This window comes from Hypomesus nipponensis, chromosome 7 (genome assembly GCF_054491055.1).
Source record: "Hypomesus nipponensis isolate SF chromosome 7, ASM5449105v1, whole genome shotgun sequence".
Classification (NCBI taxonomy): Eukaryota; Metazoa; Chordata; class Actinopteri; order Osmeriformes; family Osmeridae; genus Hypomesus; species Hypomesus nipponensis.
Genome location: NC_140367.1, coordinates 11402059 through 11411567, shown reverse-complemented (window position 1 = coordinate 11411567; position 9509 = coordinate 11402059). Strand labels below are relative to the sequence as shown.

General features: G+C 47.5%; 2 protein-coding genes across 3 annotated transcripts in view; one reads left to right on the top strand and one right to left on the bottom strand.

Annotated features, from left to right (window-relative positions):
* Positions 1–53: 53 nt before the first annotated feature.
* On the top strand, positions 54–5395 carry LOC146276779 (HMG box-containing protein 1-like). Of its 2 annotated transcripts, none has more exons than XM_084701125.1 (11): positions 54–139; positions 997–1173; positions 1401–1596; positions 1725–1848; positions 2036–2147; positions 2665–2777; positions 3121–3277; positions 3461–3605; positions 3949–4248; positions 4375–4516; positions 4752–5395. In XM_084701125.1, the coding sequence occupies exons 2-11, from the start codon at positions 1020–1022 to the stop codon at positions 4767–4769; spliced, it is 1461 nt and encodes a 486-aa protein (XP_084557251.1). In that variant the 5' UTR covers positions 54–139; positions 997–1019; the 3' UTR covers positions 4770–5395. The 2 variants fall into 2 exon arrangements, with proteins under 2 accessions (XP_084557251.1, XP_084557252.1); XM_084701126.1 differs by having other exon boundaries at positions 76–139; positions 1000–1173.
* Positions 5396–5979: 584 nt separating this feature from the next.
* Positions 5980–9509, bottom strand: part of ptprz1b (protein tyrosine phosphatase receptor type Z1b) — a 39415-nt gene continuing 35885 nt past the window's right edge. Inside the window, exons 26-31 of the mRNA XM_084701681.1 lie at positions 9351–9424; positions 8732–8860; positions 8463–8615; positions 8209–8351; positions 7661–7796; positions 5980–7307 (exon numbers count right to left, since the gene is read on the bottom strand). Coding sequence (XP_084557807.1) covers positions 7164–7307; positions 7661–7796; positions 8209–8351; positions 8463–8615; positions 8732–8860; positions 9351–9424 — 779 coding nt within the window. The 3' untranslated portion in view covers positions 5980–7163. The remainder of the gene's footprint in view (positions 7308–7660; positions 7797–8208; positions 8352–8462; positions 8616–8731; positions 8861–9350; positions 9425–9509) is intronic.

Below are 9509 nucleotides of genomic sequence, written 5' to 3'. Positions count from 1 at the left end.
TTGACAGTTATATTAAGGGCACTAGTGCTAGCCAATAGCGAAGAGAGAAAGCAAAAACTGACGTTGGAACCCACCAATCCCTCTGCGTAGAGGAGGTTTTTTATTCACTCTTTCGTTCTCGTTGATGGCGACTGTTTTGGTGAGTTGCAAAAGAAAGTTAATAGAAATGTTACTATGTTAATAGTTTCTGAAACGATTTCAAATGAGAAAAAAGTATTGCTAATCTTCTATAGCATAACTCTTAAAGGGAAACGAGAGGATGACATTGCCTGGGTTTGTTCAAGTGTCAGATATCTCAGTATTTTCATTGTTTGTTTGTTTTGTTCTGACAGCTTGCGCAAGAGGCAAGCATTAACAGACTCGTTCAATCGATGGTATTTTCACATTTATGGGTCGTGACATTCTACAAATTCATTATAGATCTTACTGTAGAATCTAAAAAGATTTTTCGATAGTTGTCGATAACGCACAGGACGATTCTAAACCGTGTTTTTCCTGCAAGCTCAACACTTCTGCTTTGTGACAACAACAACCCTTACGTTTTCATAATGCTAAGGAGCCTAAGGATCGTGTGAATTCCTAAAATAAAAGCCTGTATTATGATAGTGTGCATTCGGATACGTAAATTGTCAATGCGATTTCAGTTATATTTATCCTCTTTTAAACGTATTTAAATGAGTTATCGCATTTTCTCAGTATTGAATGAATGAGCTCTGTTGCGCATGCGCGATGTTCTTAAAGTTTATAAACAAGGCCTGCGTGGAAGGAATCACATGACGTTGTTGCAAAACTGACGGGAGAGACAGTCTGTTCTTTTCAATCTTTTTTCGCACACACTGAGTGTTTGGCGCTGTCAAATCATCCATTGACACAAACGTCCAACAGCTGAATGAATGTCATTTCCTCAAAATGACGTAATATAGGGATAACAGACTGGCCCACACCCTGTCGTTCTGTGTAAAAAAAACCCCAACTCATTTGGTGTCTGTTGTGCAGTAGGACGTCCCAAAGTGTAGAACATGGTATGGGAACTTAAGCCCGCGCTGGGCTATGGGAGCCCCGAACCGGGCCAGTCAGAGTCGGGCCCAGAGAGGGACCAGGATCTGGAGCTGCTCCACTGTAACCTGCCCTCATCACCAGGAGACCCCACCAGTGACAGCCACATGGAATATGGTGAACACCAACACACAAACATAGAAATATAGAATTATAGAATTATCCATATTATATGGATCTCCTGTGTTGGCCAAGCGACAACTTTGCTGCTATATAGAAAATAATGCTTGAATGTTATTATAAATAATAATACAATATTGTTACATTAATCATAATTATTTGTAAATGACATTTTTTTTCCTGTGAGACACGTGTTCCATTCTTTTCTTTTTCCACGACCTCAGATGATCTCCCTGAGCTGCAGGAAGTGCTGGAGGACCAATCCTCCCCCACTGTGTTTAGGGTGGCAGTGTGTGTGTCCCACCAGGAGCGTGACGCTCACACCCACACAGCTCCCCCGGATACACACTGGCTCACACAGCTGGCGCACATAGCCACTGGCCCCCAGAGCCCTCTGCTACAGGGGTCCACCTACAGCAGGTTGGCTTCAGAACACACACACATCTACACACATCTACACACACACAGGCGAAATCGGAGGTTAAATAATTCACATTTTGCTGCTACTACGTCTAGTTTCAAAACTCGACATGATTTTCCCTTCCTAGGTCTTCTCCAGTCCATATTTTTGGCAGCAGTAATAATCTACATTCCTACGCCCGTCCCCCCCTAACCTCCAGCAGTGCTCCGTCCCCCTCTAGAGGCAACACAAGGGAACGCAGGCGCATCCGGGTAGGAGCTACGACAGCACTCAGTCACCGTTCGGTTGCAGCCCAACCCGGCTGCTCAGACACCGTGTCTTGAATGCTACAATGTCACTCGAGATTTCTACGACCATTTCCTTCCTTTCTAGACTGTACCAGTTTGACTCGGACTTCAACCGTGTTCGTGCCTGAGTCCTGTTGTTTTGCTTGTGCAGGCGAGCAGTGAGTGTGAGTCGGCGATATCGGGGCGATCTTCTCTGTCAGATGACGAGGACATGGACTGGTGTCACTCCTGGCCTCCCACCGCCTGGCATGGCTTTCTCAAAGGTAAAAGTCCAAAAGAAAACAACACACTGATACGCAGAGTCGTTGTATGAGAGTCTTCTCTCCTTCTGAGGTCAAGAGGTCATGTCGTGGAGCTCCTTCCAGTCCACATATAGACACAGGCCTCACTTGTTCACACTGATAGGAGTCAGTGAGGAGAAACTTGAGTTGAGTTACGATATTGTCAGGTGTAGTCTTTCACGTATACAAACTTGCGACCACATGCCGTGTCTTGTAAGGAAACGTTCTGTGGAAACGATATTTCTACTTGTCTATTCCTTGTATATGAGGCCGCTTGTAACCCATGTGCTACACTCATCTGACCACTCTGTCTTGAATGGTTCCATGATCAGACATCGTTCTACTAAACTAAGTCAACGCTTTTGAATTGTCGTGCCCCTTTTGACCACCGACTGACATCGTCCTATCACACGCTGATATGTGCACAGACACACACGTACACACACACAGACACCTTACAACCTGTTTATGGGCTCACATAGAGATTGTTTGTCTGCAGGCACGCGTCTGCGCTTCCACAAAGGCCCCAACATGGAGTGGCAGGAAGCTGATGACCTGGAGTCAGACACCGACTCAGACAATGAAGGAGAGTCAGAACCCCATCCCCTGAAGGTACAGTCCTAAAAAGAGACTTCAGCCCATACCCTCAAAGGTCATTTCGAAACGGTATCCTTTCCCCCAAAATATCCAGTCATATAGAGCCATAATCCCATTCCACAAGGATACAGTCATAAGGAGACAATATCCTATCCCCCAAAGGCAAAGTCATATTGAAACAGTATCCTATCCCCCAAAGGTACAGTCGTATTGAAACAGTATCCTATCAAGGTACAGTCGTATTGAAACGGTATCTTATTCGGATATTCCAAATGTATACCGTTAAATAGGGACAGAATCCATCCCTCTCACGTATACGATGCTCCTTTCGGCCTCCCTGGGGGATGTGTGTTCCCAGGACTACGGCTCGGAGGGCCTCAGGCTGGTGGGTCACGAAGAGAGCGTCTCCTCCGGTCAGGTGGTCCTCAGGCTGACCTTTGACCCTGTCACATCCCGGGATGGTCTCCTGACCGCAGAGTGCCACCTGGACCACCCCTTCTACGTGAAAAATAAGGGTAAGGGGCTAGGGCTTAGGAGTGCGTGTGAAGGAGGAATGGAGAGGGGTAGAGGGAGAGGTATACTGCATCAAGAGTGTGTGCTAGGGAGTGACAGAGAGGGGGAGAGAAGGAGGGGTAGACTACGCAAGTAAGTGTGAACATGTAGGGGGTGTAACCTTTGTGTGTTTTGTCATCCGACAGGGTGGTCCTCGTTCTACCCGAGCCTGACCGTGGTGCATTATGGGATCCCGTGTTACGAGGTGCAGGTGGGCGACCTGTGTTTGCCTCCGGGACACAGAGATGCAGCCCACACCGACGACTCTCTGGTGTTTGATGCGTTCAGGAGGTAAAAACAGTACGAAGAGTGACAAACTGTTCTATCATGTAGCTTCCTTGTGGAGTTTTATTTCGTCCGAGCCATTAGGAATTCACAGCCTGCCAGACTCGGGTCAAATACTATTTGCAAGTATTTGCAGTGCAACTGGTCCCAATGTGACTCCTCTATTACTTAGTTTTAGTAGTATTATTCAAGTATCACAAGTTGTTCATTTTGGATGAACGAAGTCACGGATTTCTGCCATTGACCCAAACAAAGCCCAACAAATCCCTACAATTCCTAACAATGCAGTTCCCGGTTGTACGTTGAACATCACAATGTGAGTGACCGTGGGCCCATGTCCCTTTCCTAGTTACGACTTCACTCCCCTGGACTCCTCCGCTGTGTACATGCTGAGCAGCATGGCCAGACAGCGCCGCACCTCCCAGTCCAGCGGGGGCGCTGTCTTCCCCGACCCAGACCCCCAGAGCTCCAGGGCCTCTCGCGCCTCCGCCAGCTCTCCCCAGCGCCGGCCAGCCAAGGGCCAGCAGGCCCAGATCCCGCCCGCCAATGCCACGCCCATCAAGTGCAAACGGCCAATGAATGCCTTCATGCTGTTTGCCAAGAAGTTCAGGGTGGAGTACACTCAGATGTACCCTGGGAAGGACAACAGGTGTGTGTGTGTGTGTGTGTGTGAGAAAGTGTGTGTGTGTGTGTGTGTCTATAGCCGTGTAAACTCCACAGCTCCACATGACTCAGACGTTCTATCTGAACGGGTGTGTGTGTGTCCGGTGTGCAGGGCGATCAGCGTGATACTGGGGGAGCGCTGGAAGAAGATGAAGGGGGAGGAGAGGAGGGTGTACACCATGGAGGCCAAGACCCTGGCCGACGAGCAGAAGAGACTGAACCCAGACTGCTGGAAACGCAAGAGGAACAACTCGGTATGGAGGGCACACACACACACACACACAATTAATACTCTACTGACACATATGCCTTTCGCAAGACAAAAAAGAACTATGTCGGTCTACTCCATCTCCAACTGAATGTCTTTCCCTCCAGTGATACCCTTAACGAACAAACACACCTAAGCTCGGCGATGCAGCAACACGCACACACACTCTGACCTCGACGAGTGGACTGTAACATATCTAACCTGTTTTCTCTCTCCTGCAGGGCTCCCTGGCCAACTAGGGAGAGGAGAGACAGAGGAGAGGGAGGACTACACACACACACACACACATGTACACACACACACACATGTACACACGCACCATAAACAAATGAATGAAAGCCTCCTGCTTTAGGTAGACTCTCTACTGTGACATTGTACAGTACATGCTTGCTTTTCTAACCAAATAGAAAGAAAACACATGTAAGACAAAAAAACAACACATCTAATCTACTAACCGTGCTTGAACATGATATATATAAATATATATATATATATATATATAAACATGATATATATATTTTTTATGACAAACTTGCCTTAATCTTCCAAAGCGCAAAATGCATTATTTTCTTCCGTCTTTTTAACGAACGTGTATTTTTCAGGTAATTTCATAACCCAGGCTTGAATATATCAACTGTGGTGCTGTAGCTTAGCGCGAGGATGGGCGGGAGAGAGCCAAACAGAAGTCTATTTTTCCACAGTGACATTCGCCAGACCTTTTAAGAGTGGCTTTCGATGTTATCAGGTGTGTTCCTCTTAAATGTGTCAGACAGGACACCTTCTTTGAACCTCGTGCCAGTCCGAGGGGGACCTTCAGATGTCTCATGATTCTGAGGTGTCATTGCTCGGTCCATGTGTAGGGGTGGGGAGGGAGGGAGGTGGGGAAAGAGGGAGGGAGGTTGGGGGGAGGGAGGGAGGTGGGGGGAGGGTGGATGGAGGGAGGGAGGGAGGGGGGGGGTAGTTTCCCACCGTCGGTGTGGTAGCTGTCAACATGTCTTTAACCCGGTCCCAAATCCAGACCCTTCCGCCAAACCTAACGACCACGATCAGGATTAGGCAGCAGCCATATTGGAGACTTGGTGAAAACATGAAATGGCGCTCGATTGTGTGATCTGATCTTTTAATATGACCTTTAAAGAGGAAGGAGCGACAGGCCGGTTTGGGACTGGCAGCTTTCACCCAGGCTCAGTCATATCATTGAACTGTGTCTGTAAACACGAGGTGGGTGCACCGCACTACAGGGGGCAATGTGTTATATGCACTATATACACTTTATTATCTCGTATGAAAGGTATGCGTACAGAATACATCCATATTTGAAATAAAAGCAACAAAATCCGATATCTTTGTTCACCTATCAAGGTTGCATTCATTGATTGGATAGATTTCTTTTTTTCCTTTTTTTTGTGCAATCCGATGTGTACAGGGCTTCCTAAAATGATTGCTCACAATGCTATTGTATTATAGTATAAATAAAAAGCATGAATATAAATATTTTTGAGCATGTCGTGTATTTGGCTTCACTTTTCATATTTGTGCAGTGTATTTACTCAAACGAGAAAATGAGGATGTTGGATAGTAAATCAAGTTCTTTATTTTTGTGTGAACCCATCTTTATATACATGGTGCCAATGGCCACAAGAATTTTTTTTTAAGTCTATTATCATGAGATAGAAAAAGAGCAAACATTTTAGGATTATTCCAAACATAATCAATGTTCCTCCTAAATTATCAACAGTTATACATTTGTAAATGACTACAAAAACCACCCTTATAGTAAAATATAAAATCTAAAGGTATAAATAATTTTGGCCTGTAGATTAGAGTTATAGGATATTTACATTTACCAGATAAAACAATATTATTCGAACGTCCCGTTTGGAATATGACACCGCTTGTCAAAACATCTTCAAAACCAAACCACTGAAAACAAAGAAAAAAGAAAAGACAGAAATCAAATAAGTAACATCATGTTTTCCCTTTGTGGCAACTACACGAGCAGGACATTTTAGTAGAACTGTAGAACTGGTTAAATGAAAGACACCACTGGAATAAGCGAGACAGACACACACACAAGACAAGACATTTTGGCATTAGTCATACAACAGTTGTATCAAAACTCTTTAAAGGACAACTTGAGTTACAAAAAGGCACAGCATACAAGACGTCATGGAACAGGCTGCAACACTGTAGTCTAGACAGGTCAAATTCACAGACTGTAGGAGAGCTAGGCTGAGGGCAAGCTAAAGCCAATATGGCAGCTGGTTTCATAGGTATAGAAAAGATCAAAAGTTGAGTTTACGCAACAGTGCTACTAAACCCTGTGGTTGGTACTGTTAGGCAGTAGGAGTGGAAGAGAATAAACCGCTATGTCTGTAAAACTTCCATGGTCCAGCAATGACATGAACACAAAGGGGATATGACCAAGATTGTCGGGCTCCTGTCAGCAAGATGTCACGCTTCCTCCCAGTGTGTGTAAGTGTAACTTAACGTGTGCTCCCGTGCATGTGTGTGTGTTTGTAAGTGCGTCTTCATTGCACGCCTGTGTGTGTACGTACGTGTTTGTGTGTGTCAGAATGTGTGTGTTGTGTGCGTGTGCTAGTATATGTGTGTGTGTGTGTCACAGAGAGAGGCTACATGAGGGACTCCAGACTCTCGGCGGTGATGACCTTGCCCAGGGAAATCGAACCGTTGGTCTCGGAAGACTGCAGTGTCTTCTGGTCCTCCTGACTGCTCACCAGACTCAGCACTGCCCGGTACAAGAACTGGTACTGCTCCTGCAGATTAGCGTGTGTCCAAAAACAAATTAAACCCCCCACAAACGTTACAAAGAAAAATGTGTGCTAATACAGTATCCTGTATATGGCGCACGGTGGTTTATACAGTATCCTGTATATTTACACTTACATTTAGTCATTTAGCAGACGCTCTTATCCAGAGCGACTTACAGTAAGTACAGGGACATTCTCCCCAAGGCAAGTAGGGTGACGTGCCTTGCCCAAGGACACAACGTCAATTGTCACGGCCGGGCATCGAACCTGCAACCTTCTGATTACTAGCCCGACTCCCTAACCGCTCAGCCATCTGACCACCGCCCATCCATGTATGTATTTGTGTGTCTAGTACCCACCAGGTCGTTGAAGACCCCGGGCCTCATGAGGTTGGTCATGCGGGCCACCTGGTAGACGTCCACGCTGGCCTCCTGCTCCAGCTGGTGACACAGGGTGGTGAGGGCGCAGAACAGCCCGGCCGCGGTCCCCCCCAGCCTGGCATGGGCACACGACCAACACCGGTCACACACGCGTACAGACCCGTGGACAAACAGCCCGCCGCTCCCTAATTGCGATTGCACGCCCTCCGCCTGCGTGTCGGATATCTCTGTACGCGAGGACGCACTGACCGTCCATCGATATCCGACCTCAAATCATGATCGTTTGCAGTAATAAAGAAAAGGGGTCCAAACGAATAACTGAATGCGACTATAAATGCGATGACTACTCATCCTATCAAAACGTACACGAAGAAAAGCAGCCGCAGGGTCAGAGCGCGGGTGACGTCTCTCGACCCCGAAGGAGGTCAAGCGGGTTCCGAATCGTGCGGAGAGTTCCCAACCTTACGCTGGCCCAGAAACGTCTTCACACCAACTAAACATCCGAATGTTGCGACGCATGTCCTTACCGGTCATGTACCACCACTGGGCCATCCCTCTCCCTGCTGTGCGCTCTGACGATGTTGACCAGCTCAAAGCAGTTCCTGATGGGGCTGTCAGGGTTGGGCCAGCAGGGTGAGGCATACTGCCTCACCTCCAGCACATAGTCATCCTGGAGGGAAGGAGGTGGAGGGGGGGAGAGAGAGAGAGAGAGCTAGTAAGAAAGGAGGGAGGGAGGGATGGAGGTCCTTGTGTGCGGGTGTGTTTGTTTGTGTGCTTGAACCTGTGTGGCCTCCAATATGAAGTCCTGGACGACCAGTCTCTCCTCATTGGCCAGGCAGACATGTTCTTCTCTGGAGAACGACACCGTGAAACCCTCGCAGCTGATTGGTTGGTCTTTGCTGGGCCAGTACGGCCACGGCTCCTCTCTAGCGCTCTGACACGACGAAAAAACACGAGGTTTGGTTATGAACGTGTCTGTCCCTGTCAAGTCTATGTGTGTGTGTGTGTGTGTGTTTTATGTGTAGTAGGTGTGTGTCAGAGGGACTCTACCTGTGTCTGTGTGTCCGGCAGGGCAACGATGACCCGTGCGTTGTGGTCCCAGACCATTCTCCAGAAGTCGGACACAGTACTGACCAGAGGAGTCTGGGTCAGAATGAACTCCCTGCTCTGGTGGTGACCCTGCAACCACAACACGACCGTGATATGACCTCGGCACAACCACAACACGACCGTGATATGACCTCGGCACAACCACAACATGACCGTGATATGACCTCGGCACAACCACAACATGACCGTGAGATGACCTCGGCACAACCACAACATGACCGTGAGATGACCTCGGCACAACCACAACATGACCGTGATATGACCTCGGCACAACCACAATAAATACAACCGTTTATTCCGCAGTAGACCAAGGTTGGTCATCTGGATGTAGCACAGTTCATGATGAAATACAGTTCTACAGAGTACTGTCGAAGAATTGTCGTCGATGAGGGTAGACGTATCCTGATTAGCCACCTCTACTTTCTTATTAGCACTAGCCACACTTTGCTAAAAGCTGAGTGTGAACGCTTATGAGGTGTCTGATATTTGACTGCGTAACCATCACACAGGAGGTCTCAGGAGCACGCGGGATGATCCACTGGGACATAGCATGTCTTACCATGACGTAGGAAGCGTTGATGTAGTCGGAGGAATCGCTTCCTGCCGTTGACAAGCACACTCTGGATCGCTCCACTGGACACACACGGACACACACGGACACACACGGACACACACGGACACACATGGACACACACGGACACACACGGACACACACGGA

What these genes read in the sequence shown, in the direction of transcription:
- LOC146276779 (XM_084701125.1), top strand. Translation starts at nt 1,020, where the DNA reads ATGGTATGGGAACTTAAGCCCGCGCTGGGCTATGGGAGCCCCGAACCG. An exon ending in CAGGGGTCCACCTACAGCAG is followed by an intron (nt 1,597 to 1,724) that starts GTTGGCTTCAGA and finishes TTCCCTTCCTAG; the next exon opens with GTCTTCTCCAGTCCATATTT. An exon ending in GTGTTTGATGCGTTCAGGAG is followed by an intron (nt 3,606 to 3,948) that starts GTAAAAACAGTA and finishes TCCCTTTCCTAG; the next exon opens with TTACGACTTCACTCCCCTGG.